Consider the following 27,811-nt stretch of genomic DNA (forward strand, 5'->3'; position numbering starts at 1 on the left):
CCCTTGAACCGGCGCGCGCCTACCTTTGAAGAAAATTATCTGCTATTATTCAAATAAATGCAAGCATTACTGGCATTGCAATTGCATGATGGCAAATGATGTATAATTGACGATATTTCTGTGCAACGAAAAAAAAGTAACAGGTAAATTTGAAGCTCATTAGGGTTAGGGTTTCAGAAACCTTTCGTCATGATGAAATTTTCACTTTCATGAACCATTTCTCATCACAGTAGGACGTAGCGGTAGTGCTTAGATTAATAATGGTAATTAGTACAGCCACTATTAAAGCTCACCCTTTGATCAAACATCAAATTTCCATTGTTAATCGGAGTCAGGCTATCACACCGTCGGCACCGTGCTATGCCGAGAAACGAAACAAATACATGCAAATTTCTTCATTATGAAACAGTTAATGTACCCTGCCTGCCTAACCCCATTAGTGCTAAATTTATAAGTATAGAATTTTCATAGAAGGTAAGGCTTAATCTCGTCACTCTGTGGCACATCGTCATAGAGTTAGCATTGATGTGACACCAGCGCCTCTAGTTTCTGGTAATGGAAAACAAATGCACGAGACGCTTCATGGTGATGCCATCTTGAATTCTTTTTTCTAATGTTTCCAGTTGAATGCAACAGATGTTGTTTCTTAGTGATGAGTATAGTACAGTAATTTTACTCAGCATTGTAATGCCGCTCTTTCTCGCGTATCTCCTTTTCTTTTGTTTTTATCGCCGAACGCAAAAAACGTCAGACACCTGAACCAACGAAAAGCTAGTAAACATCGTTTTTGTTTGCCGCGTTAACGTTGGAAATTTTGTGAACGGATTGAATAATTTTCTATTTTTGTTCGTTTGATAAACTGTCCATCGTTCCACAAGATAATGTCCCGGTCACGGTCGCCATATAATATCCGATTATCTTGGTGGCTCAATTAGCACGCTTTAATTCGTGGACTTTGTCATTATTTGAATCGCGGAATAAATACGATCGATTGTTTGATGTCCTGGTAGCTGGTAGCTTTCTGGAAAACAGTCAACTGACTGTAGTTTATTTTCAAATTCAGGGTATTTATACCCATTTAGTAAAATCTCAATTCCATCGCTTACACGCGAGTAAGCGAAACGGCTGGAGTGACAATTAACAGTCGATTAACTGTGCCGATGCATCCTTTTTGCAGCATCGGTAAACATCGGTTTAATTCTGGTCTGGCGCTGGCTCGTAACATGACGCTTTCATACGAACGAGCTCAGTGCAGCCGTAAGGAAGGTAATGTACAGCAGTCCCCCGAATAAGGCGGTTTCGATTAAGAACGTTTCCAATAAGGACGGTCTCGAGTGATTTCATTAAGGCACAAGCACCTTCAGTCGTTCACCTGGGCGATTCCCTCCCAGCAAACACCAACTCGTATATCAATGTACGAAAATTATCGTTATTGACTTTTAATAAATTCAGTATCGTTAATATAGCCTAATGAAATACATACAAGTTTATATTCTGTCGTATTTGACGATAGCAAGTGATTGAACTGCGACTTCCAGTATAGAATTGTATAGCATTATAAAACTAATCGCTTTGAGTCGGGTCTTATCGCATACAAAGATTTATAAGGTTGAATTGTTACCGTATATTTTGTAGTACGTATATGGCCTCCAAATTAGTACGCATATGCTAGTTTTGTGCATCAGATACGATTTTTCATGGTATATATAGGTACATATAACTAATTTGTTACTCTGATATGCGTACGAAAATGTTTGCTGGGCTGCTACTCAGACGCAGTCAGCCTCAACTGGCGCAACTGCATAAAAATGTCAATTTTGGCCAATAGGACACCATACGAACCAATGCTTTCCAAGAGATGGCGCTTTTCTAGTGGTAGTAAAATCAAAATTTCTCACTTATTTATGTTTACCTACCTGAAAAAACAATCACTAATCATATGTTATTTGTGGTACAGTTACTCTGTTATACTTAATTTTCATGATTTCTGCCTAATTTTGATAAAAAACAAGCATTTCCTATACCTCTCCATAGCATCTTACTATCCGAGAGCCCTAAAAAGCTAAAGCCCTGTAAAGGTACATTTATAGGGCTTTATGAAAAGCCCTGTTTGCGACATTTCAATTCGAAAAAATTAAATTTCGCAGCATGCAATAAATAAAAACAATGTTTACCAACTATTTATTGGTACAGGTGTCAAATGTTATATTGCTATTAGCGATAAACACAAAAGAAACTGAGATGCATGAGAGAGTAAGGGTGTTGTGTTCAGTAAATTTATTGTCGCGCAAAATTCAGCTGTTACGGAAATGCACACTATGCGCTACGAAGTAACGACATCTGTTGTATTCAACAGGGAAACATTGATAGTTTCAAGCATACTCTCACGCCTGGCGCATGATGAAACACTTGCGCCAACTTCTATTATTTATTATCAGAAGTTAGAGGCAGTGTCCTATTATTTCTTCACCGTTTAGCCGGTTGCTACGACCTCCCAGCCCAACAAAATTCGCGTTCGACAAAATCAATCATGCTATTGCAGTTGCTAGATTGGAAAGACTATCCCAAGAAACATTTATGCGCAAAATAAACATTTTAGCAGCCATAATTATTCAGGCATAGCTGAATATGCATCGAATAAAATTTATGTAAACAACTGTACAATACTTATTCAGCCGAAATTGGAGAACCTGTACAACCTATTTTATTCGAGGCGGAAAGACACTTGTTAAGCAGTTACATCGCCTCTGTGCGCCTTGTTTCCAGCTTTACGCAAATTGGTTATTTAAAAACGCGCATAAGCCTCTATTAAGCTACATTACAGCTTCAAAGCAGCTATTAACAAGCTCGAAGCTTGACTTAGATGTTTAAGAGCTGAAAAAAGGTTTTTATTTCTAATACTAAACCATAGTTCAGCCACAGGTTGAATAAATTTAGTTAAAAAACGTTTGATCAGCCTAGAATTGTTACTTGGGTAGCTGCTTTCAAAGCTGCAATGGAGCTTAATAGAGGCTTTTGCGTGTTTTTAAATAACCAATTTGCACAATGCTGTCAATTCTATTTTTAGAACGAGAAATAGTATTGCAATGCTTTTTCAGTCGCTTAATCAACGTCTTTTCAACCTTTATGCAGCCAAAAAATATTTTATTTTTAAATTTAAAAAAGAATAGAACGCGTCATATTTATTTTGCTATGGCATCGTATGCTATGTTTTAAATTTTGAATAAGGGCATTACAAATCATATTTAAAGTTTTTGTCATCCCCTCCCCCCCTTGGAAATTGGCTTGAAAAATCGGGGGGCAAACAGTAATTTGTAGGATATGAGTCAAATTTCTTTTTATAAAATCAATTGTCTGTGGGCTCTACAGTCTGAAAAACTCGAAAAATGAGTCCCCGAGTTGAATCTTCTAGCTTCGAGTTGAATCTTCTAAGCTTCTAGCTTCTAGCACGAAACAGAAATGGAAATTCGAACAATGTAATTTCCGAAAATCGTCCAAAAAATTTTCCTTCGTTTTTGTCTTTTTTCGTACATTTTTGCATAGAAAATAATAACGTATATATTATAAGCAAGAATAGATTCGGTTTTCACGTTTAAACCTTAAATAAAAATTCTTAAAATTCATGTTTTTTTTGCTCGATTAAAAAATTTACTTTGTTTTTTTTTCGCCCCCCCTTCAGTGGTCGAACACCGGAAGGACAAAAACTTTATAAAATATTTGTAATGGCCTAACTTGAATTCGTAAAGGCAAGTTAATTAAAATTGCATGTCGTCATTATTCGGGAATTGAACCGTCATTTTCTGATCCATGCCCAAGTAACAACGGTAGCTGAATTGCAAGAGTAATGACTGTTTACGGGTTGGTTTAAGGCGATCAAAGCTGCATAAAGTAAGCACTTAAATGATGTTTAATTAAGCGATGTTTAAGCTACTTTAAGTTTTTCAAACCAGTTCTCTCCCAAAAGCTGATAAACAAGCTTAATAGCGGATTTTTCTCCTAAACAATCTGCTTCTAAACATCCATAAACATCAAACCGTTTTACGGCTGCTCAAAGGTGTTAAAGTGTAGAGTGGAAGCTTTCATTAGGCTCACAGCTTCCAAACTCATTTAAAGCTGCTTAAGGGTATTTAAGTAGCTTTACAAACTTCTACCAAGTTTTCTTCCGACTCACAGCACACATACTGTCAGATCATAGAAGGTCGCAATTCGGCTGACAGCAAAAGTTTGTCAGTTATCGACATTATCGACTGCCTCAGGCTAGGCGGGCTAGGCTTCAGGGGTAAGGATATTCTCACTGTCTGTTCTGCAGATGTAAATGGGGCGGATCATACGGTGAGTGCTATGGATCAAAAGATGGCGGGTTCAATTCCCGGAAAAAAGACATGCATTTTTAGTTAGCTAGCTAACTTAGACGAATTAAAGTTATTCGAAATTAAAAATATCGCGTTCACGGCAAAATAAATTTTTTTGGCTGCATAAAGGTTGATGAAGCGTTTATTAAGCGAATGGAAAAGCAGTTTGCAAAACTATTACTCGTTCTAAAAATAGAATTGACAGCATTGCGCAAATTGGCTATTTAAAAGCTCAAAAAAGTTTCTATTAAGCTTTATTGCAGCTTCGAAAGCAGCTATTAATTAGCCTGAAGCTTGATAAAATCACCAGATTTAGATGTTTAAGAGCTGAAAAAAGGTTTTTAATTCTAAACCCAAACCATAGATCAGCCACAGGTTGAATAAAATCAGCTATAAAAGCGTTTGATCAGCCTGAAATTGCTACTTGGGTAAGCACTCATCGTATGATCCGCCCCATCTGCATCTGCAGAACAGACTGTGAAAATATCTTTACACTTGAAGCAGTCGACAATGTCGATAACTGACATATGTTTGCTGCCAGTCGAATTGTGAAACTCTATGATCTGACAGTATGTGTGCTGTGAACCAAATGAAAGCTTGGTATTACCTTGTAAAGCCACTTGAACACCCTTAAGTAGCTGTAAAGTAGTTTGAAAGCTTTGAGCCTAATGAAAGCGTCTACTGGTTTATAAAGCCACTTTAACACCTTTAAGCAACCGTAAAACGGTTCTATGTCTATGGCTGTTTAGAAGAGGATTGTTTAGCAGAAAAATCCGCTATTAAGCTTATTTATCAGCTTTGGAGGAAAGATGGTTTGGAAAAATTTAAAGTAGCTTAAACATCGCTTGGTCAAACACCATTTGAGTGCTTACTTTATGCAGCTTGGATCGCGTTAAACCAACTCGTAAACAGTAATTGCTCTTGCTGCTCAGGCTGATCAATTTCAGGCTGATCAAACGCTTTTATAGCTGAATTTATTCTACCTTTGGCTGAACTATGGTTTAGTTTTAGATATAAAAACCTTTTTTCAGCTCTTAAGCATGTACATTTGGTGACTTTATCAAGCTTCGGGCTTGCGTATAGCTGCTTTCGAAGCTGCAATAGAGCTTAATAGAGACTTTTGCGCGTTTTTAAATAACCAATTTGCGCCAAGCTGGAAACAAGGCGCACAGAGGTTATATAAAGGGCGATATAATTGCTTAACAAGTGTTCTTTCTGTCACAAACAAAATAGGTTGTATAAGTGCTCCAATTTCGGCTGAATAAGTATTGTATAATTGTTTACATAAATTTTATTCGATGCATATTCAGCTATGGCTGAATAATAATGACTGCTCAAATATTTAATCAGCGCATAAATGTTTCGTGGGAGGTTCGTTTATCAAGATGAAAAATCGTTTATTCAGCTAGTATAGCACAATTATTGAGAAAATTGACGGGTTGCGGAGAGGTTGAAGATGTGCCTAATCTGCTTGTGACACTATTATGTGAAGCAGCTGATTTACAGCGCGTTCGTTGGCTGCTTAATCACTTATAGAATACTGAGTCCTTTGCTTAAATTTATTCAGCGTCTACCCCCTGTATTCAGAGTTAAATCAGCTGTGACCAAATCAGTAGCATTTTAATTCAGCTTCGGTGTTTGTTGGGTATCGCTATCGACGGGAGTGTGTAGCGTTGTTTTGGTTTTTACTTTACAGGGGGTAAACTGATTGTGACGGTTGAAGGTTTTCAACAGTTCAGTTCAACCATGCGTTTCCGGCCTCCTCGACTGCAATACCACAAGGCAGTCATTTGGGACCGTTAATCATTCTGCTGCATTTCAATGACGTTCAACCACGTTCTATAAGGCCCTCGTTGATCCTACACCGACGATCAGAAGATTTATTTGAAGATTCCGCTCCAAGGTCGATGCAATTTGTCTTCAACAAGAGCTGTAACTTAAACTATATGCTCGTGAATCCTGAAAAATGCTCCATTATATATTTCGCCCAAGTTCATCAACCTGTAATTTTTAACTACAACCTCCATGGTAAATGAAATGAAGTGACATCCAAGGTAAAGCATGTCGGCACTATTGTGAACAATCAGTTATCGTTTAGACGGCACATGTCCTATATTGTGGGCAGAGCGACCAGAACTTTGGGATACGTCTTCCGCATCGCTAAGGATTTCATCAACTTGAATTGTGTCAAGGCATTATATTGCTCACTCAACCGTTCAACCTTCGAATACGGTTTCATTATCTGTTATCCATATAACCAAAATGGAATGGCCAGGATGAGTCCGTTCTTACGCTTGGCGCTCCATCACCTACCATGGAGCGATCCGTTCCGATTGCCAAGTTACTATTATATAATGGCATACGTTATTATTGGTCAATGTTCGAAGTACTGAATTAATAGAATTTTCACAGTGGGAATGTCATGCTATTCCTAAGCACCATTCAATTGGTTTTTTGTGCAATCTTCCGACCAACCACGGAGTGTAACTAAGAGCACTCTACTTAAGCTCAGCTAACCAACGTTTATTAAAAAAAGTATTGTGTTTTAAAATCATTAAAATATTACATGACTACAAATATGGACAACGAGAACGCAAACGATTCCGCCGATCTGCATTTATAATTATTTTACCCCGCAATTACAGTAGCAGAAAATCTGCAGGTTAATAGTGAAAGCTATTCAGTCACCCGAAGTAAGGATAATACAAGTAGAGCTCAAACTCAACGCTCCAATTGGCCCACATTAATATGTGGGCAAATATATGCTTGTTTTTACTTTCACAGCATAATAAGTCCGAACCGCTGCACAGAACCGGAGGACTAAATTGAACCCGGTTAATTTAAACCAGAACCAGTGAACCCTTTCCAACAGGTGCGCCCCGGCGGTGCCGGCTTACTCTCCCAGCCACAATAATGCGGTCATAATTAAAACTGCAAAAGATAAACGGAGTTCTACCTACCGAAACCTGGCTGAGACGAGAGGTAACACTGTGCAGATCCGATATTGATCCGGCGTAGTCTCCGCTTTCCCGGTCGTGGGATCTGAAACGAACAGGTGGCACAAAAAAAAACGTTGAAAATTAAAACCATTGCTAGACTCGAGGATTCACTCTAGGTAAAGTTTACGCAGTCAAGAGCGTACGGTCACCCGCTGAAGGCACCAGGAGGTGCTGCAGGTTACGGTGCTCAGTGTGGAAAATTAAATTTAAATTTAATCATTACCCTGCGGTAGCTACTAAGGGCGACCAGACAGGCTTGGAGCAAATTTGCGGCACCTAATTGGAATTTATGTAGAACTGATTAAATTTATTGCAAAATTATAATTACAGCCAGATTCTCCTGTTGGACCACCTGCCGAAGCGAGTGCGCGAGGAATTCGCACTCCTAACGGAACAGACAATATCTGATAATGAGCAGGGTAATTTATCCTGGCGGAGCCGACGGCTAATTTCCAAATGTTGCTGCCGGTTTCGAATAACTCACTCACCTAGCGTGCTTCAGTGGAATGATGGTCGGTGGGTTCGGTGGCTTCTGCGGCACTATCAGTCCCCGCCGGATGGGGCCTCGCTGGGGTATCGAGATGTCACCGGCAGATCGCAGCGATATCACTCCTTGACCTTCGCGACCATTCGAGGTATAGCAAACGCGTCCATCCTGGCGAGTGAAATTGGAAAAAATTGGTCAGTGATATATATTAGCATAAAATTGTAATAATTATTTATAGGTAACGCATGTGTTGAAACATCGGCGGTCCTGAAAGATATTTTCAAAGTGATATAAACGAAATAAAAATCTCGCCAGTTCAAACAGCCCAACCGCCATCAAATCACATGCAAAGCAATCTGCATAACTTTTTGGGAGAAAAACTAAATCACATTTTATTCAAACCAATTGCCTACAAATCGAATAAATTTTTTGATTCAATAATAATTATAGTGGAGCGGAAAAATTCAACACTGGGTCGATAGCGCGTGAAACTATCACCAAAACGAATTGGCTGCCGTAAAAAGCTATCTCCTTTCCAAATTATTTGGCACCAACCTAGGACAACAAAAAAAAGTTGTTTCCGGGCTATTTTTCATCCCTATATCGATTTTCGGTTGCACCACCGAATTTATCATTCGTTCATTTTACCACCGCCGACCGTGAGCCTTGCCGTGTTTTCTCGACGTTCGTGCAAAGCTGCACGACGCCGAACGGGGATGCATGCTAGGCAGAATCGGGCGCTCGTGCGGTGCAATTGCTCTTCCCACGCCGCTGCTGCTACGATGGGTCCTGAAAGCGGAACGACGGAAACGATGAGGAAACGAAACGGCGAGTTTCAGTGAAAACAGGAATTTTCCATTAAATTTGGAATGTTCCAAATTAATTGGAAGCGCGTTAAACTGCCGTTGCCTTTGCAGTCACCCGCACTTCATCGACGCCGCTGCCGTCGCAACCTACGCCATTAGCCGCGAAAGAAGAATGTTTTTTAACCAAAATAAGAAAAGTGGCACGATCGATGCCCGTGAACGGCCACAGGCGTATGCTGGGGATGAACAGTGTTTGATTTTTCGATGTGAACTTTCGTGTGGTAAGACTTGAGTTTTACGGAAGATGCGTAACCGAAAGATTACGACAATTGCTTTGATAATTGAATAGTTGTGCAGCTTCAGAGTCAGCTTTAGCTTCAAGGTTCGACCCATGGAACAAATTTCATCTCTCATCCCCCGGCATTTATGCAGTGTCCTAAGATAGATCTAAATAGAGTGCAAGACGACCTGGGCGTTCGCGGTAGTCGATAGAAGCTTTAACACATAAAGCCGCACCCGCTTGTCAACTCTCGAGAACACAGAGCTAGTGCGCAGTATTTATAACGGGAATCCATCGCCAAACCCCAAAAACCAACCGCTAGAAATATTATTATTGTGAATTAAATTTACTTTAGTACCTCTATCATTGCCCGTCATCATTGTAGAATGTTCCGTCGGTATCCAAACCGGGTCTGGTAACCCGCTTACATCCTCTTACTAACTCTAAGCCTCCCGCTGACCCAATCAATCCGACATTTTTCGGAGATATTTGTGACAGCTGTGATAAATAGAGATGAGCCCCAGAAACATTAATCTATTAATTATCAGAGATCCCTGTACTGGACTCATTCTTAAACGGAATACGAGTACTTTCTGAACAACGCCACAATCACATTTGGTAAATTTTTACCCCGACCGCAGTTCATTTACTGATTCGTTAAAAAGTCCTGAACCGCGAAAAGGTTACGGAGACGAAAGAATTTTATGATTTAAAGTCTCCGTTAACAAATAAAAAACGAACGAACGACCGTAAAGGCTCAGTTTTATCGTAGGGCATCTAACTGTGTTGATGACACCTTCGAATACAAAAGATTTTGAATGCCATGTCAGAATTTGTGAACTTCCTCTCCAAATCATCCTTGTTTCAATAATCCCCTACATTAACTAAAACAGTTCAAAGCCAAAGCTTTACGAAGATACTGACACAGTCCTTCTCATTTTACGTTGAATTAACGAGAACTACACCTTCACTGCTTGAGTTATCGGGATTCTATCCAAGCGGTCAGCAGCAAAAAATTTTATTAAATTTCTGTCGCTTTGCGGTCGCAATGGATTATAAGTTGATATTATTTACACTGATTTCAAGGCAGCATTTGATCAAGTGGACGACAATCCCTTTGGAAGCAGTTTCTACTTTTTTATCCTGTTTTAGTTGTCTCTAATTCTGGCGTGGTTCAACGTAAACTTTTTTGCAAAATGAAGGAGCGTTTGGCGGTATGCGTCCCAGTTGGCCTAATAAGCGAGTCGTCATATGTTCGTATCCCGTATGTAGGAGAGGCTGTTGGAGTCAACAGGATCGTAGCAACTGGCTCTGCAATTGTCCTGCACTCTAACAGCTAACTGCGAAGTCTGTCATATAAAATCAGAAGGTTAAGTTTCGATAACGGATTGTAGCACTTAGGCATTGCTTTTGAAGGAGTTTGGTGCGAAAAATGATAAACTGGATGAAACTGAGAAATTTCGATATGAGGCTAAAAATCTTCACCATTCCATACACGCACGAAGGTCGGCACCCGACTACTTGCTCGATTCTATCACAGTACAGTTGATAATCGTCTATCTTCTCAGTGGTAGAAGCAACGGGCAAAAATAATTACCGGTGGCAGGAGAGCGTTTGTGTGTGTGAATGAAATGGTTAAGACTGGAGGGACAAAGTTAGATATGAAAGAGTGTGCCGGTAGTTTAATTACAAACACACTTGGGTACCAACCGAGAGAGTGTGGGTTGGAGTCCCACCTGCCATTGAACGCAGTGTTGAAAAATTCATTGCAGCAAAAAACTCAATGAGATTTCAAGAACCATGAAATTTCAACCTTGATCAGAAACGCCGCACTCACATATGAATTTCTCTCGCTATTATATGCGATGTCTCTGTTGCTATGCGATGTGAACCAAATTCAGCTGTGAACAATTTGCTTACTTCTTCCACAGCTGGCATTTCAGACAACGAACCAGAGAGCGAAAGAGAATTAACCGCCAGAGAAAACATCAGCTGCGAAAAAAGCTAGCACACATTCATGAATGAAGATGGCAAACAAATTGGCAGAATTTACATTTTTCCTTCGCGGGAATCGATATTTTCTTAACTAGATAGTAAAAAGCCTAATAAGAATTAGATAAACATGTAGTTTAAATGTGTGTTTTAGATTAACTTTACGATTTATTTAGAGATTCTTCTCTTACGCTCAGTCACAGTTACGTATCGGACGAGAGAATGGCTATGCTGTTCAACAACGAATTTGTATGTATAGGTGTAGCTCCGGGTAGCAGTTGAAGCAAAGCAGAATGTGATCAAGCGGAAAGAAAGATGTGTGAATTTTGTGCTTCTTGTTATGAAAACAAAAAAACTCACGCGTGAGTTTTTTATGCATAGGATCAAGTTGACATGATTCACAGTTGATTTTGATTTTTGATGAGTTTTGAGATTTCGAGTTTTTGACATCACTGATTGAGCGACCCAATATGTTTTTGACCTCATATCGAAATTTCCCTGTTTTATCCAGGTTATCATCACTTCGTCGAAAGGAAAAAGCAAAGTCGTGGGCTTAAACCGTCATTAGACATTACCCTTCTTTATCGACAGACTTCGCAGCCGGCTGTTTAGAGTACAGGAAAATTACGGGGCCAGTGTAACGATCCTGCTGACTCTATCAAGCAAGCACCGTCTAGCCGAGATTCGAACATGCGACGACTGGCTTGTTAGACCAACATCGTACCTCGAAGCTAAGTAGGCGGTTTCGTCGAAAGGAGTGTATCCCATTAGGGACACGGACGATAGGCATAATGGACGTTAGGCATAAAACCATTAAATATAACGTACATTGGGCATAATGGATGTTAGGCAAACGGTCGTTACCTTGCAAGAGATTTAATCATCTCAGTTTAAAAAGCATATAGGGTGAGTTGGATCACCTACGAATGATCGAAACACAAATGGCCGAAACTCAAATGGACGACAAAACAAATGGTATAGCAGGTCTAATGGCCGATTCACAAATGGCCGAAGCACGGATGGCCGGATCACAAATGGCCAAAGCACGAATGGACGAATCACAAATGACTGATACGCACATGGTCGAATTACGGATGGCCGAATGTCATAGAATTTTCATGGTATTCGTGGCCTTCGACCTACTTAAATCCTACTCGCTGTCGCTTATACGGACTCAACTACAGAACAACCCATACTAGGCCGTGAACCTAGTAAAATGCTTGCACCTAAATGGAGATGATTTCTGCGGAAGGCTGTACCTCTAAAGCTATGAAACTCTATAAAATTAAACTACGTCACTGACGCTTGTCTTGACTACAATCTGGCATAATTTGTTTGAATTTTGCTAACATTTATATAATGATTTGAAACTGTCAACTATGGCGCTGGGGCTGACATACTTACATCAATGTTACAAATGTAACGTTTGTAACATCGATTTTTTTTTCGGGCCCACAGTAAATCCTGCCTCGAATAAGAGAGTGTTCATGAGATGTTTACACCAGTTGTAGTTTAGTTGCACATGTATAAGTTTCAGCTTTGTGTCGAGGGGCAAGACACTGTCGACAATATATTACTTTTCCCTTAATATATTTACCGTTCCCACCCACAAATATAACCTAAAGCCCTATAAAGATATACATTTATAGGGCTTTAATAGGGCCTAACATATTAATATATGATAATATTATGAAGTGTCTTGCCCCTCGCTTTGTGTAAAGTATTTAGCGAGCGAAGTGCGATTATTACTACGAAAACATAACATTCTGTCGGGGGTCTGGTTTGGTTATAGACAGAATAAGGCGTTTATAGTATCAGATTTTTCTAAAATGCACGATCTATTCAATATTTTGATGATAGATTAACCAGCTTAAGATTGACCTTAAAACGTTATTTTTATCATCGTTATCATTATAAAATAATTTTCGATTAGATTCTGTCAAGTAGGGTTCGACCTGTCGTGTTTTGTCTCTTTGTAATTAGGCCAAATAAGGGTTTGTTGTTTTGTTATTCGGCCAAATACCATTTCGGCCTTCTGTGACAGTTGTTGAAACTCGGTCATTTAGATCTCGACTATTTGTTACTTAGCCATTCAGTACCAGCCCGGTGAGTTGATGCGAGGGCTAGGGAGAACTAACAGGAGTCGGCTGTCACGTCCTGAACCATCTCGTGAAAGGTCGTAAAATATTTATACGGCATTATGCTGAAATGCTTTTTCTGGCAAATGGTCCTATACGTTTCTGTCAATATTTTTATGGCAAAAGACGTTATGCCAAACAGCATTGTTCCAAATGAATTTCTGGTAAATGGGCTTCCACGGTTCTTATTGTATTGTGACGGAGTGATGACTGGCTCTAGTGCGTATTCATAGGAAAGCGAAATTTTGTAAATTATGCTTAACGTCCATTATGCCTACCGTCCATTATGCCTAATGTTTGTATCTTGTATGCCTAATGTTCGTATGCCTAACGTAGCGCACTCGTCAGAAGAAATGTCAGTGCTTGAAACGTGCTTTTGCGGAGGTGGAGGATTCCAGGCACAATGCGAGAAGCGAGTGGTAAGGCGCGGGAAATAACATTTAGATATGGTGCTAAACGACCCAGTAAACCATTTGGTTTGTATATCTCGATTGCAACTGAAAAATACATCATATCCGAACAAAAAAGTTATATTTCACGCCAGATGAGAACATATAAGTACCAAAGTGAAGGCAATATACGTACGAAAATTTAGACAATTATTTGTAATTCTATCTTGCATTTTATACAGCGGTTTTGGCGTAGGACTACGTCTTACGGCAAGGTTTAGGATAGGGTGTCATTCCAAAAAATCGAAAAATGGAAGCGTCACGAAAATATGAAAATTTTGAACGCCAATAGCTCTGCCAGTTATGAATGGATTTTTATGGTTTAGATACCGTTCGACTCATAATAGATGTAGCAATTATATGATTTCTATTATAACTTTCTTTTTCAATCAAAAATGAGTGAAAATTAACGAAAAGTTTCAAGGTCAAATATCCCCTTCCCCATACATTTTCTAGGTGATCGCAATGCTTCACAGGCAGGGAGGACGGTCAAATACACCATCTGTTTACTGCGATTATTATTACTAGATTTTTAGAAAAAAAAAGCAACAAACCCACTCGTCCGAACAGGTCGAAGGTTCTTTACGACATTCAGACTTATACTAATTTAATATATGTGCTTGGGAAGTACGTCAGAAAAAGTGATAAAGTCCTCTCGTTGTAACAAGATTTCTTAGGATCACGCTAAACCTAGTCCAATTTGATGTCCTGAAAGTGAACAGTGATAAAAAAGTGAGCGACCAACCCTATCTTCAATTAAAAATTAATGTCTTATATGAAAAAGGGGTTGACGGAACATTCATACATGTGACGTGATGCAGCAATTTTCAAAGTGAGGAAGAATCAACGACTGTCTGATCCGAAAATTTGTTTTGGGTGTTTACCTTGTTGATTTACAATTAGTTGCATGCAATTACATGCTTTCAATTGTATTGCTGTCAAGTGTGAAACCACTAATAAACAAAGTGTCGAAAAGAACTATTAATGTGCAGAGGAATGTTCACGTTAGCTAATTGATGATATTTAATGTGATTGTGGTCTGATGATAGTTTAGTGGTGGAACGGATGAAACTGATATATAGAGCACGGGGATTCAGGAAATTTAAACTTGTTTTTTTGTATCAAATGTACAGGAATGTTTCAGAGCATTTATTAAATACAAACTAAAAACTTGCGTGATAAACATTTGTAAAAGGTCAAGCTTTGTTAAATTGAACCTACATTCGTAGTCCTACGTTAGTCCCCCGTTTGTGCCCCTAGGCACAGACCTTCATACCTTTTATAACACGCAACTTAATACTCCTGGATATATGATTAAGATATAACTTAATATTGCAATCATCTATAATGCTTTTTAATTCACAGTCATGAGTTGTATATGAGGACACGCACGACTGCAAAACAATTTATTGTTTACTTTGTTTTGACATACTCTAATCATTATACAATTCCAATATAAAATTGACATGAAAACGATTTAATGTGAACTTTTTATTACGATGTTGTGTTATTTGGGGATGAAAGAGATAGAGTTTTTGAAAGAAACAGAATGGAGATTGAGACTGACGGGCAAACTGTGGATCCGCCTACCTTGGAGAAGGCGAAGAAGATAGTTAAAGAGCTGTAGAATGACAAGGCATGTCGGTCCAGCGTTTGAATGTCAAGAGCAGGGACGTAAAATATACTAGTTGGTGACAAAAATTTGAAGACATTTACCATTCTTTCTTGCTACCAGTCTTGCGACATGTTACTGGTGCACAAGCACCGAAAAGAAATGCAAGAACAACGAAAACATCTTTTGGTCTACGTGTCATACACTCTTCGATATCGGGGAGAAAATGTCACCAGTCTTGGAGACACTTTTTTGTATTCTTTTTTGCTGTTGCGCACGTATAAACCAAACATACAGCTTTCCCCCAAACAACACGGTTTTAAATAAGAAGGTTCCCAACACATCTTATTCTCTATCACTGCTCCATACAATACCAACTACAACTGTAAGCAAAAAGCGACAAATGCATGTCATTTCTACAGGACATTTAGTATGAGTGGTCGGCTGACATACGAAAATTTTTGCTTACTATCATGTACGTATTCGGGTTAGTCTCGACACGTGCAAGAGATAGGCACTGTCGATATAGAAACAGTACAGAGCGATGGTATTGGTTATAGTCTGACATGGCATTGCATGCTGGTAAATGTGAAGAAAAAATGTAACCGTTTCGGTCCCTGGTCAGGAGCGAGCAGCTGTAGTGTGCAATCCATCGGATCAACGTGTAAGCTGATGAAGAATTACCTACTGATTGATTGAAAGGACTCATATGCCTCATATATAAGAAATGCCAGCGCCTTGATTGTAGTAATTCTAGAGGTAACCCTCTAGGTGGAGGTTGCGAGCCATCGCGTCGAAAAAATCAAGTAATGAACAACGTAATGAGTAGGAACTAGTAGGGGGGGGGTCACAGTGAGCGACTAAAGTGTGGTTAAGCCCTCTTCAATTCTGAATACAAAATTTTCTTTGCTCCACAGACTGAAACTGTATCAGAAAACCTTTGCTAGTAAATAGCAGTGTGGTATTCGGAAAAGACAACAGACCAAACGTTCACTTTACGACGGATGTTCCTGGACTTGAAAGCAGCGTACGATTTAGTCTAGCGAAATGAGTTATGGAAGATTTTGATGGAATTTGGATTGCCAACAACATACATTGGGCTGATACCAGTCTTCCTTGACGGTTTCACACTAGTTTCAGGATTACGGGGTGTATAGAACTGACTCGCTCGTGACGTTAAATGGTTTGAAGCAGGGTGAGAAGTCGTCAATTGTTCAATATCGCATTGGAAGGTGATGTATGAAATGAAAATGTGCAAAAGAGTGACCATTTTCACGAGGTCTCGCATGCTCCTAGGCTCTGCGGACGAGATCAATTTGGACTCACCACAAACTTTGCGCAAAAGAATCAGACACATGGTAAGTGGTGCTGCGATGATTGATGAGGATACTTTTAAAAAGGTCTAGGAGTTTGTTTACCTGATTGCATTGGAGACATACAACAAGTCGTAGGATAATAAAACATCTGTTGGCAGTGGCAGTGGGTATGGATAGTGGCATTCTATGAATTGCGTAGGCAACTATGGTAATTTGCAAATTCTTAGAAAACTGGCGTTATGCAATACGCTCCTCCCGGGTGTGCTCTACAGTCATGAAGGATGGATACTGAAGGAAGAGAGTAGATGAATTCTTGGCGTCTTCGAGCGTAGGATCTTGTGATCAATCATGGGTGTGAAGCTGAATGATTAAATATGACGAAGGCAAATTGTGTCAGGTGTGGAAGTTTTTAAGTGCTAATGTACAATAGGGTCATGGGAATAATACACAGTAGAATGCCACTGGGCTTGACATGTAGCGAGAATGACAGACGAGTGATGAACAGTCATAGTAAGAACTCCGATAGGAACATCTAGGTCGTGGCACACTCCAAATTCATTGGTTGTGTGCAGTCGAACGAGTGGCAGTACAACGTGTGGTAGGGACAACTGAAGGATAGTAGGTCAAGCAGGACCGAATAACCCAGAGACGAATACTGGATTTGACATTGCATGAGTCTATTACCGTAAAAATCAATTATAATAAGCGGCTGTTTGAACAGTAATTGAAATATTATTAGTAGTTTTCAAATGCTGTAAATCTTTAAAAAAACAATAACAATTGTATTATTAGGTTTTATTGCACATTTATAATAATTTTAATGACCAAAATTAGTCATAAAACCCCAATAAACGCAAAATAAAGCTCTCATTGTTGCTCAATCTTTTTTAACTGAGTTAAATCAAAGATATTGCTTCAGAATGTGAAAGAGAATCAGACCAGAAAGTAGCCCTGAGAACGCCCATGGCTACAGTTTGGCAAATATGATGTTCGGCGGAAACCGCACTTTGCTAGGCTGTGCCGCAGCATCGTTGATCACAGCAACATCAACAGCCGCAGCAGCAGCGCTCAATTTATCGAATCAATCGGCGGGTGAACTTTTGCGGTTCTCATTTTCCGCTACTCGGTAGGTGATTCCCCTGCCCCGGAAAGGACACGCTGAACGAACTGGCGAGAAAACCGCTGCTGCTGCTGCTACTTCGAGTCGTGACGCCACAAAATTTCCTGATCCGCAATGGGTTTTGTTTGTGTTGGCGTGAAGTTTGCAGCAACTTTTGAGTTTGAAAATATTTTACTAAATGGAAGAAAAACTTTCAAATTAACGGAAAACGAATTTATCGACGCGAATCGGTGCCGGTGGAAAACATTTACATACCGATTAGGAATGGTGGATGGTGGATGGTGGGAGTTTTTTTTCAACTTGCCTGTATCGTTGCGGACGGGCCTCCTGCTTGTCGTATCCCAGACATTAGGAAATCGTCTGGATCACTTTCGTAGGGGGGTTCGTCGTACCAATGTCCCTGGTGGGGCATACGCATCACGCTGGTAACTGCATCGTCATACATGTAGGTGTCGTCTAGAACAAAAGACATTTTAATTTTATTCAATTAACTAAGCTTAAGCATCAAGCGTGTCAGATACCAATTTTCAACCAGAAATACCCGATAAGTGCTCCTGAAACTATTACTATCATATGAATGACAATTTCCGAATAATCTTCCTCTTGGTGCGATGGAAACCGTCGAAATCGCACATTACCATTGCTGAGTGAGCACCTTTCTTTCTACTTTCGATAATCAAGCGCCGGAAACGCACACACGAAGAAAATTAGATCCACTGCAGTGGAAAATGGCATAATGAACTTTCCTTCCGCCCTGCCAATGCCGGGTTCCACTGCTCTCTGTCGTCGTCGGTACTCAACTGCAATTCCAGTAAAACTTTCGATATTCGATATCGCACTGCTGCCAGAGCACTACGCTTCCTCCTCAGCCATCTTTTGCTAACTCTCTTGAGACATTTTAGAAAATGCCATTTGCACTATATAGGTAGGTGGTACGTTCTCATTTTTGGACCGGCGTCTAACGCCGGAAAACGAGGGGAAGCCAATTCCCGGTTGTGCCATTGTTTGATTGGATGCAATCAGTCGCAAAAATACTAGCGTCCGTCTGCCTGTGTTCTTGCATCATATGAGTAAGTCTCTATACGTGTAAGAGTGAGAGGGAAAGCATGGCGGAAACAGGGAGCTGTGCCCAATTTTGTCTACAATTTATAGTGAATCAAATGCGGAAACGGGACACAGTTAGACGTGTGTGTGTATATGTTTAAACCACTTAGTGTTTGAATGATCGAATCGAATCGAATCGATGATTCCTAATCCTGTTTGTTCTAATTTCCCCTTCAACATAGTTGAACGAAGGACGATAGATTCTTATTGGATGACAACCGGAAACTGACACGCTTTGATGGAAGTAAAATGAGAAAGCAATGCGATCTGCTTGAAATAGTGTTTCAATTTTTGAAGGATCCTTACCTCTAGAATCACGGTTCAGCTGCAGCAGTCCTTGTCGGATGTCTCGAAGAATCTGACGGTAGTTGATTGTAAGTAGTAGGCCGCAGTCGGGATGAAAGCGAAAGAGAACTATCATTAGATCTGATGAAAAGATTTCGATTTCATAGAAAGAAAGGTGGTTAAGGAAAGGGAGAGGGTTCGATTGCATGCCCACAAACGGATGCAGCATTCTTGGTGGTCAGGTACTGCGAGGGTTTTGTTTTCATGCTGCGCAAGGAAATGGAAGGGAAACTGGAATTGGTCAATGCATAACTCGTAATTTTCAAGCGAATTCAACACCTCTCCAAGTGGCTACAGTATAGAATGCAGTCAATCGTTACTATCACTAGTCTAACGGAATATCTGCAGGAACTGATTACATTATTATCTTGACTATACACTAGCGATTGATTGCCGTTCGTGGCAAATTATAGACCATCCATCTAATTATCGACTACATAATAACCAATCAACTTTGTTGTCGAGTCGGATTCACCCGCAAACACGCTTCATCCGCTGCAGCAATACGTCCTACTCGAAGCGTGCGCCGGACGGAAATTAATATTCATACTACCATTATTACTATCGCTACTCGCTTCCCTCTTATTGACACCGACTACTCGCCGAAGTGATGTAAATACTGTAGGTACACGGCAGTCAGTCGTTGTGAGCGGTACCTAAATCAATAGCAACAACGCCACCAACGTGTGAAGGAAAATTGGTGGAAATTCATCATCCAGCTTACACATCCACCGTCTAGCGACAAGGAGGTCTAGTTTACATGTTTGGAAGAACAGAAACAATATCCCATCAGGGGATTCCGGGGGGAAATAATGATTGTTAACAATTTTCACGCTACGCTGGATTTGCGTATTTGACAGGATTCTAGGTGTAATGATATTTCTCTGTTAGTGATAGGGAAATGAGCATAATTATCCCCTTATGAATGACGTAATGATTTATAAGCGAGTGCTAAGTGATGCAAAATATTCTGCGGGTATAATAGTGAATACTAATAACAGATTCTGACATCTGAAAGAAGTGAGTGACAGTGGTGTACAATTTATAACGGAAAAGTAAACGTTCAAGATTCCTAGAAGAAGGCGCAATAAATTGAGCAACAAAGAAAAGTAGAAAAGCTTACATTTTGACTAGTTTTAGTTGAGTGACCACCAAAAGTTCATAAAAGTATCCCCTTTATCAGTTAGTTTAACTCTCACAGGTAATTGAAACGAATCTTTACACTTCGTCTTTGTCGAAAATATCTATATTTTTGCAGGTAAAACCAAAACAACAGGCGTCTCCATTGCATTCTCGCAACTTTATTTATTTTGAAAATTATTACTTAAAAAGAAAAGATACTGAATTTGAACAATTATGTAAAAAACTGTTTATATTCCTTCCAGAATTACTATAAAATGCGGGTCTTTTTCGTCTACACTCCACGAAAACCAGACCTGAATGACCAAAAACGACTTTTTAAGTCTCAAATATAAACATACAAACAAACAAACAACTCCACAAAAACACAAAATAAACTAATATTTTCTATATAAAAATCTGTAAGCTTCAATCGTAGGGTATTGTCGTTATCGTCGGGCCACTGTTATGACCGGGCCATCACGATTTTACAGTTTTAGTAACTCATGATATCTGTGATACAACCATTGTAAAACTTCTTACTGTGATTGCTGTGTTCACAATATTGTGAGTTTCAATCGTGTATTTAAAACACACGTACTGAATACAGTGACTAAATCTCACAAAAACAGTTTTCCAGGCGAAATGATTCATGAAATGCAATTATCGAGATAAATTTTGAAAATGTATGAAGTGTGTTGTGCTGCACACGAATACTATAGAAAAATCCCCTCCAGCAAGCTGTTTGGGAAGGCTAAGGTGAAATACTAGAAAATCGCTATTTGTAAAGGTCGGGCCACTTGAGTAGTCATGGTTGGGCCACCAAAATTTTAAGCGCAATAAACGCTAGAGAATGTTATTCACGTAAAATGTGATGAAATAAAGCAAAATTAATACGATAAAAGCCTAGAATTTTGTTGTTTTTTTTTATTGTAATAGTACACTTCGGAAAAGGCGATTGTAGCAATATTGATTTTACAAGATCGCCAAAATTTCGCAAAAATGCAATTGAAAATAGGGTATTTGTACCTATATGAGCCGCTGTTCGCGGCATTCATTCTTTTTATGTCTCTATATAGAATTTCAATACGTATGTCTTAGATTTTCTGCGGTGGCCCAACCTGTACAACATGGCCCGACTATGACAACATTTTTAGTCTTCACGTAAATACCTATAACTTTTTTATTTTTCAAGCAATCAGTTCAAAACTTTCCGGAAATATACCTTATTCTTAGACCTTTGCAACGATGTATTTAGATATCCAAAATTCGTTTTGAAACAAAAGTTATGAGTGAATTCCAAAACGTGGCCCAACCACGACGACACTGCCCTATATTTTTCCCGAAAAAGTTATCAAAAATTTTAACTTTGGTATTAAAAGCATTAAAACCGGTTCGACGGTTCAAAAGCTATGAATTTTTAAAGAGAGAAAAATTGGCAAAAAGACGATTTTTGCGACTACTCCAACTCAGAAAGCCTATACGCCAAATAAAAAAGTACAGATCTAAAACTTTCTGAAAAGGATTAAGTAGGACACAAAATTGGAAGAAAATTTCAGAAAAATATATGTCCTTGTTTGTGGAATTACTGTATGATTATCGTATTGGAAGTCAAAACCATAGAAAGCGAAATTTTGTGACAATCCACACAAATTCGTTATATATTATTGAGCAACTACCGCAGCTGCTCTGTCTGTCGTGAAGAGGCGCATGTCAATGAGGTGACTCATATTCCACTTTTCTCAACCAAACAGAGCCGAAATTTCATGAAAAAAGAAAATTTGTTAGAGTTCAGCACTGAAATCATCTTTGCCGTTCATCATTGCCGTTTTTTTCGTGCATTTTTGTCGCCAAACAATAATTCATCAATACAAGCTGTTTATTAATAAGTTTTCATGTCAGAATGCAACTAGATTGATTTTGCTAGAAACTAGCATTGACTAATCGAATACTATGTATATTTATTTTGTTTAAACAACTGGTTTTCGAAACTTGTAATATTTTGATGGCGCGCTATTTTTAGCCAGTTCCAGTATGCACGATAAAATTTAATGCGCATATGCTGCACAACTACGGAAATTGCTGAATTTTTTTTTTTGTATATTCTTCCGAATATTTTATTATGTTCGCTGTAAATCCAATCGATCAAGATAGTCTGACAGTAAAACTTTACCTTTTATGCTCACGGGCTATATATTTTCAAGGTAATAAAGGCGTCTGGATGATTTAGCTTTTTACGCAGCAAGTTTTATGCTTTATAGAGTTGTCGAACAAAGCGAAATGCTTCGTTGGATTATGGTGTTCGCCGGTAAAACCGAAAAGCACCATCGGTTTTATTGCTGCTTTGAGCAGAGCGTAATATTTGTACTTGAGTTTATGGCCTGACTTTTCAAGAGGTTCTAAAAACTTTTGAAGAGTGGGCCTTTTGGTCAGATGGAAGTTTTATAGTGGTCATCAGAAGTGTCGAGTGGACTTCATAGTTTAATTCACGGATTTATTAAATTGATCATGAAAACCACCAGAAGAACGTAATAAACTTTAAATTGCTGCTTGGAATAGATGAATCGGGATACGCCTGGGAATCCCCGGGGGCGCAATCTTTCAGTTTTGCGATACGGCAAAGATGACAAAAGTTTCCGTCTGATTTGTCCAAAAAGCTTCCAGGTCCGGAAGGCACCGAACCGGAATGACTAACCAGGCACCGAGCCGGAATGATCGAATGGAATGACTGAAGAAACCGAGGCGCGTCGTGATAGATGACGAGCCCTACATCATGTTTTTGTGTTGACGTTGTGTAATGAAGTCAGGCATTTGAATAATCTTTTATAACTAATACCTCTCCAAGAGACAAAGGCAATTTTAAAAGAAAACGAAGTTGTTGATAGTATCTCCAGAGCGAGACAAGATGTGAAAGGAAAAGAGCGGAAAATGAGATTGAAGAGGACCATTGAAACAACACTTATAGGTTTTTAGTTCGCCCTTTTTTACCAAACAAGAAGATCCATGGATTGAACCAAACTATCCAATCTAGAACCTAGAAAGTAAGTTGGATTGGAATCCGATTATAATTCGTTTCCATTATAGCTTGGTTCAATACACGGATCTTCCAGTTTGGTAAAAAAGGGCGAACTACAAACCTATAAGTGTGTCCTCAAATGACTTTACCCAATCTAATTTTTCGCTCTTTCCCCTTCAGGTCTTGTCTTGCACTGGAGATACTATCAACATCTTTAATCCATTACTTTCTTCTATAATTTCCACATCAACTACTTGTGGTTCAAAAACCTTTGGTTGCGTTTGTCATATTTGGATGTGTTACAGAGCGCGCAGGGTCCTAGGCAGTCTCGAACTTAAACGAAACTCATAATACGACACCTCAATTCACATTAAAACTTTAAAATATAGATTCATGTAAGCCAAATTAAGTACCTTGGGCCGCAATGGCCAATCTCGGACAAGCTTTGATTTTAAAAATATACAAGCATCCCCCGAAAAAGGCGGTGGGTGCTGCTGTATGCCCATCGCGATATCTCAGCAGTCTATTAACCAATAGAGGAGATTTTTGGTAGTTGATTAGGTTTTATTAGAGACTATTAAATGTACCAAAAATCAACTTTTGTCAACTGGTTATTGGACAACTAACAAATTCCCTAATATTAACATACAACAGGAGTATCTCTCGGACGAGCAGCGAATTGTTATGTTATGTTGTTATGTTATCAATAATATTTTTTGAAACTATGGTTCTACAATTGATGGTAGAGGAACGTAATGAAAAAAATTTTTTTGGAATGGAGGGGAAAGAGTGGAAAGGATGGGGGGGGGGGTGTGGGTTAATAGGTAGCTACGCTTAACAAGTTATCGTTGCGACTCCTACCTTTTGTCCAATGCTGGAAGGTGCATGGGTCGAACCAAGCTATAATCAGAGATTATAACCGGATTTGAACCCACAACACCCGCCAGGGCGTGTGGCTCGCTGGTACCCGTGTACCTTTGAACCATAGAGGTGCTGTACAAAAGGAGACTACGCAACCCCTCTAATTAATGTAGCGTCGTATCTGGTTAGGGTTACTTTTAGACACAAATTGTGCCTCTTCCTCCTTCTACTGTAGAAACCACCGAGCGAGAAGTTTTAATCTAACTTGTGTTTACTTTCAGGACGACGACACTATGCAGGCTCTTGCAAGTTGCAAGGTACTGCCCGTAGCGCTGTTCGTCCCTCAGCGTGTTAGCCGTGATTCTCACCGCGGGTTTTCGAAGAAAGGCTTCGTTCTTAAAATGAAAACCGGTTAAGGGCTCATAACGAAAACGGCGATTTTCTGATAGAATCTCAAATCCAAGATGACCGTCAAAAAATTTTCACTCCATTTGAAATCTCTGTTTTTCTTTACAGAATTATATCATTTATTAGCTGTTTCATTGCAAAATCTATATCACATGATATAGATCACAATGCTTGCTAAAAATTCAACTTTTTTGACGGGCCCCACGGCGAACAAGGGGTCCACTGTTTCGAGGTACTAAAAGCTTAATTCCCAGTTTTTAACCATTTTCTACCAATCAAGTACAAAAGTTCCAATATTTGAAGACCTCGTGTTAGTAGCGACGTTTGAACGAGAATTATTCCCAGAGTAAGAGTCTCTACAGGCAATAGTCTTCCCAGTTGGTCGAATAAACCAGTTGTCCTATGTTCGAATCTCGATTGGGTGATGATGCACCTATGAATAGAGTCAGTAGGATCGGTGCACCAGCCTCTAATTGATAAAATTGGATTTTGTAGAGAAATGACATCGGGAGAAATTCGACCAGCAAGACAGCAGTTCGGCTACGAGAATTTACTTCGACCCCCGGAATGGTGATTGTGCGGAATGGGCCCCCCAATGGTGATTAGTTAGTCCATAATCCGGATTTAAAACTAGTGGCGACGAATGTATACCACCAAGGGGCAATATAAGAGCACTGCGGATATGAAAGTGCCAAACGTGGGAGGATTTTGAGACGGAAATTTTAAAGAACTTTTTTGGGTGTATGGCAAAAGAGGATTTTCCAGATGATCGACCGTGCTGGAAGAACAACTGATTATTAAAATAAACTGTATCGTTGGTCAAACAAATCTCTCTACATTAAAATAAACTGATCAGAAAACATTCAGTAAACTGAATATAAATAAAAAAGGAAATAGCCAGTAACGAAAACAGTACCGAATCAAAAATATTCCATAGTTCAAATATTAAATATGATGATATTTGTTTGATGATACAAGTTTAAAAACCAGAAATGAACAATAAACTTATGCCATAGCAAATGTAGCCTTCCATATTTTTTACTTTATCGTCCATACAACCAGTCTGAGCGACTAACGATCGGAAAAACACAATATCAATTCATGACGAATATCCCCATTTTGACGATAATAACATTTACAAGCGTAAAATCTACAACCCACGAGGGACCAACTAGGAAAAGCGCCTCATCCACTGTCAATTCATCTCGAAAGTTGGTCTCGTCTATACACGAGATGAGGCAAAAATAAATTTTTAATATATTTCCACAGGATCCGATAGTACCTACGTCTGTTTGTACCGTCGCATCCATATCGAAACATGCATGTGTGGGCTATCGAATCGTCAGGATGATCCGTCCAATTCGCACAGATCGCTTTGGGGATCTCGGCGTTCGCTCCGCACACAGCTCATCCGTCACTGGCGCCAGGCGCAGCAGCTGGCTGGTGAGGAACCGCATCTCCAGATTGTGTTGATTAATTTGAACATGCAATACAACTTTCCAGCATACATACATCGTATATGCAGGCGGGTACACACGGGTTAACATATTTGCTCGCTGGAACCAGATTCCGGCAGAAGATACATCCCATCGGTTGGCTTGGTCGTATGCTAACGCCAGCCGTGCATGGCATTAGTTCCGTTCGGATCACTCGTTTGTCGCTGGATACAGGAAGCATTTGTATAGTTAATCTAAAACCATTGTCGACATCGTCGCTCTCCCGCAGGATCTCGGCAGGCATTCGACAGCCGGCAAAGAAGCGGCGTTATCGCGTTCCGGCGATGGCGCTGATGCGGAGGGGGAAGGACAAAGAGTTGTACCCAAACTCGCTCAAACATCCTTCGATGTCGTGTGCTGCTGCTACTGGCTGCTGCTGGTTGGTACAAACCGGAGACGGATGGTTGATTGATAGCGCTGATAATGAATGCTCTAGCGTCGACTGCGGAGTGGCAATCCGGATAGGAAAGTTTACAACTGATCTCATCAAAGTTTTACGAGGAGTGGGTTTGAATTGAGACTGATAGTGCTGCGAATGGAATCAATTGATAACGATACGCTGCGAATTGAACGGGTACTTGAGCGATTGTAGAGCGATAAACTTTTATTAAATTCTACGGCGAAAAGAAGCCTTAAATCGATCCACATGTTAAAGCAAACATTTATTGTTTGGGGTAATACCATTCCGGTAAAATGGAGCGAAACAGCAAATGATGGCCAATAAAATCTATGCTTGATCATAAAGTTCAGCTAATCATGCCCGCTCGACAACAGGCTGAGTAAATATTATTAGAGCGATAAAACTTTGCTGTATTTTGCAGGTAGGTGAACCGGAATGGAGAACATAAAAAAGATCTACTGGTCTTGGAAGCGTTCTTTTTACTACTGTTACTGCTGCCATATCGTACGGGATATATTTCTACTCAACGTGGAAAACATCCATTTCCGATTGTTGCTTTTCCGTTGCTCCTCTATCAAACATCAGCATTTTTTTCACAGCTCTATCAAAGTGTTTACCAACCGGTAGCAGAACAACAAATCAGCAGCTTAGAAGGTTGACTGCTGGTTGTTTGTTGTGCGCTCTGATTTGCTTCCTGTGCGCGCTAACCGGTCGTAACACCGAAGCGAAATGGGCGGGATGGGGTGCGTATGGAGTCTCATTTTTACACGTGTACAAACATCACGTATCAATCAAGGGCTCGTTGATGACACGACCGACCGACCGACCGGCTGCTGGCAGGCAAGCCTGCCTCCTACGTGGGAAGGAAGCAGCAGCAGGAGAAAAACCCCGCCGTACGTGATGATAAAACTCGTTTCGGGTCCGTTCGTGAGCGGAATGTACCAATAACTTCCAAAATCACTGCCAATCCTCCCCGTGTCTGAAATGACAAACTGGCCAAGGATGTGCACTAAATTTCCGGATTTAATTAGACTCCCGGGCGCTGTGGATATGCGAACGAACCGGACTACCAGCACCGGCGGAATGATGGCTCTGCTGTGAATGTGGAATTTTGATAGTGCTGTGGGATTCTGCGTGAAAGAAATAGGTGGTAAGTTCGGTTTAAGAGCGACACGCTAATGTATTTTTGGATGAAAATAAAAGGTGTTATTTATACATTTATACATGATTAAACATTAAATGTTGGTTGAAATACCTAAACCTAACTTTTCGTCATATTTTTAAGTTGAGAAATAAATTAGTTTGAATTAGCTCAAAAAAATTGGTCTATGTTAATCGACCGGTCCACAGTAAACTGGGACTTTTTAAATTTTTTATAACGCTAGTTTTTTTTTACAATTAACGTAGGGGACGATAGAAGAAAGTAACGAAGCAAAGAAGTTTATAGGATCCAACAGAATGGGGAAGAACATAAAATTAGGTAAGGAAAGGTCATTGTAGCAACCCTTAAG

The 27,811-nt window shown here is 39.7% G+C and overlaps 1 protein-coding gene across 1 annotated transcript in view; it reads right to left on the reverse strand.

Annotated features, from left to right (window-relative positions):
• The window catches only part of LOC128738627 (uncharacterized), a 420,925-nt gene that overhangs the window by 14,472 nt on the left and 378,642 nt on the right, over positions 1-27,811 (reverse strand). The window contains exons 9-12 of the mRNA XM_053833956.1: positions 18,962-19,013; positions 17,856-18,007; positions 7,840-8,006; positions 7,313-7,394 (exon numbers count right to left, since the gene is read on the reverse strand). Coding sequence (XP_053689931.1) covers positions 7,313-7,394; positions 7,840-8,006; positions 17,856-18,007; positions 18,962-19,013 — 453 coding nt within the window. The remainder of the gene's footprint in view (positions 1-7,312; positions 7,395-7,839; positions 8,007-17,855; positions 18,008-18,961; positions 19,014-27,811) is intronic.

Source organism: Sabethes cyaneus, chromosome 1, assembly GCF_943734655.1.
Source record: "Sabethes cyaneus chromosome 1, idSabCyanKW18_F2, whole genome shotgun sequence".
In the NCBI taxonomy this organism is placed as follows: domain Eukaryota; kingdom Metazoa; phylum Arthropoda; class Insecta; order Diptera; family Culicidae; genus Sabethes; species Sabethes cyaneus.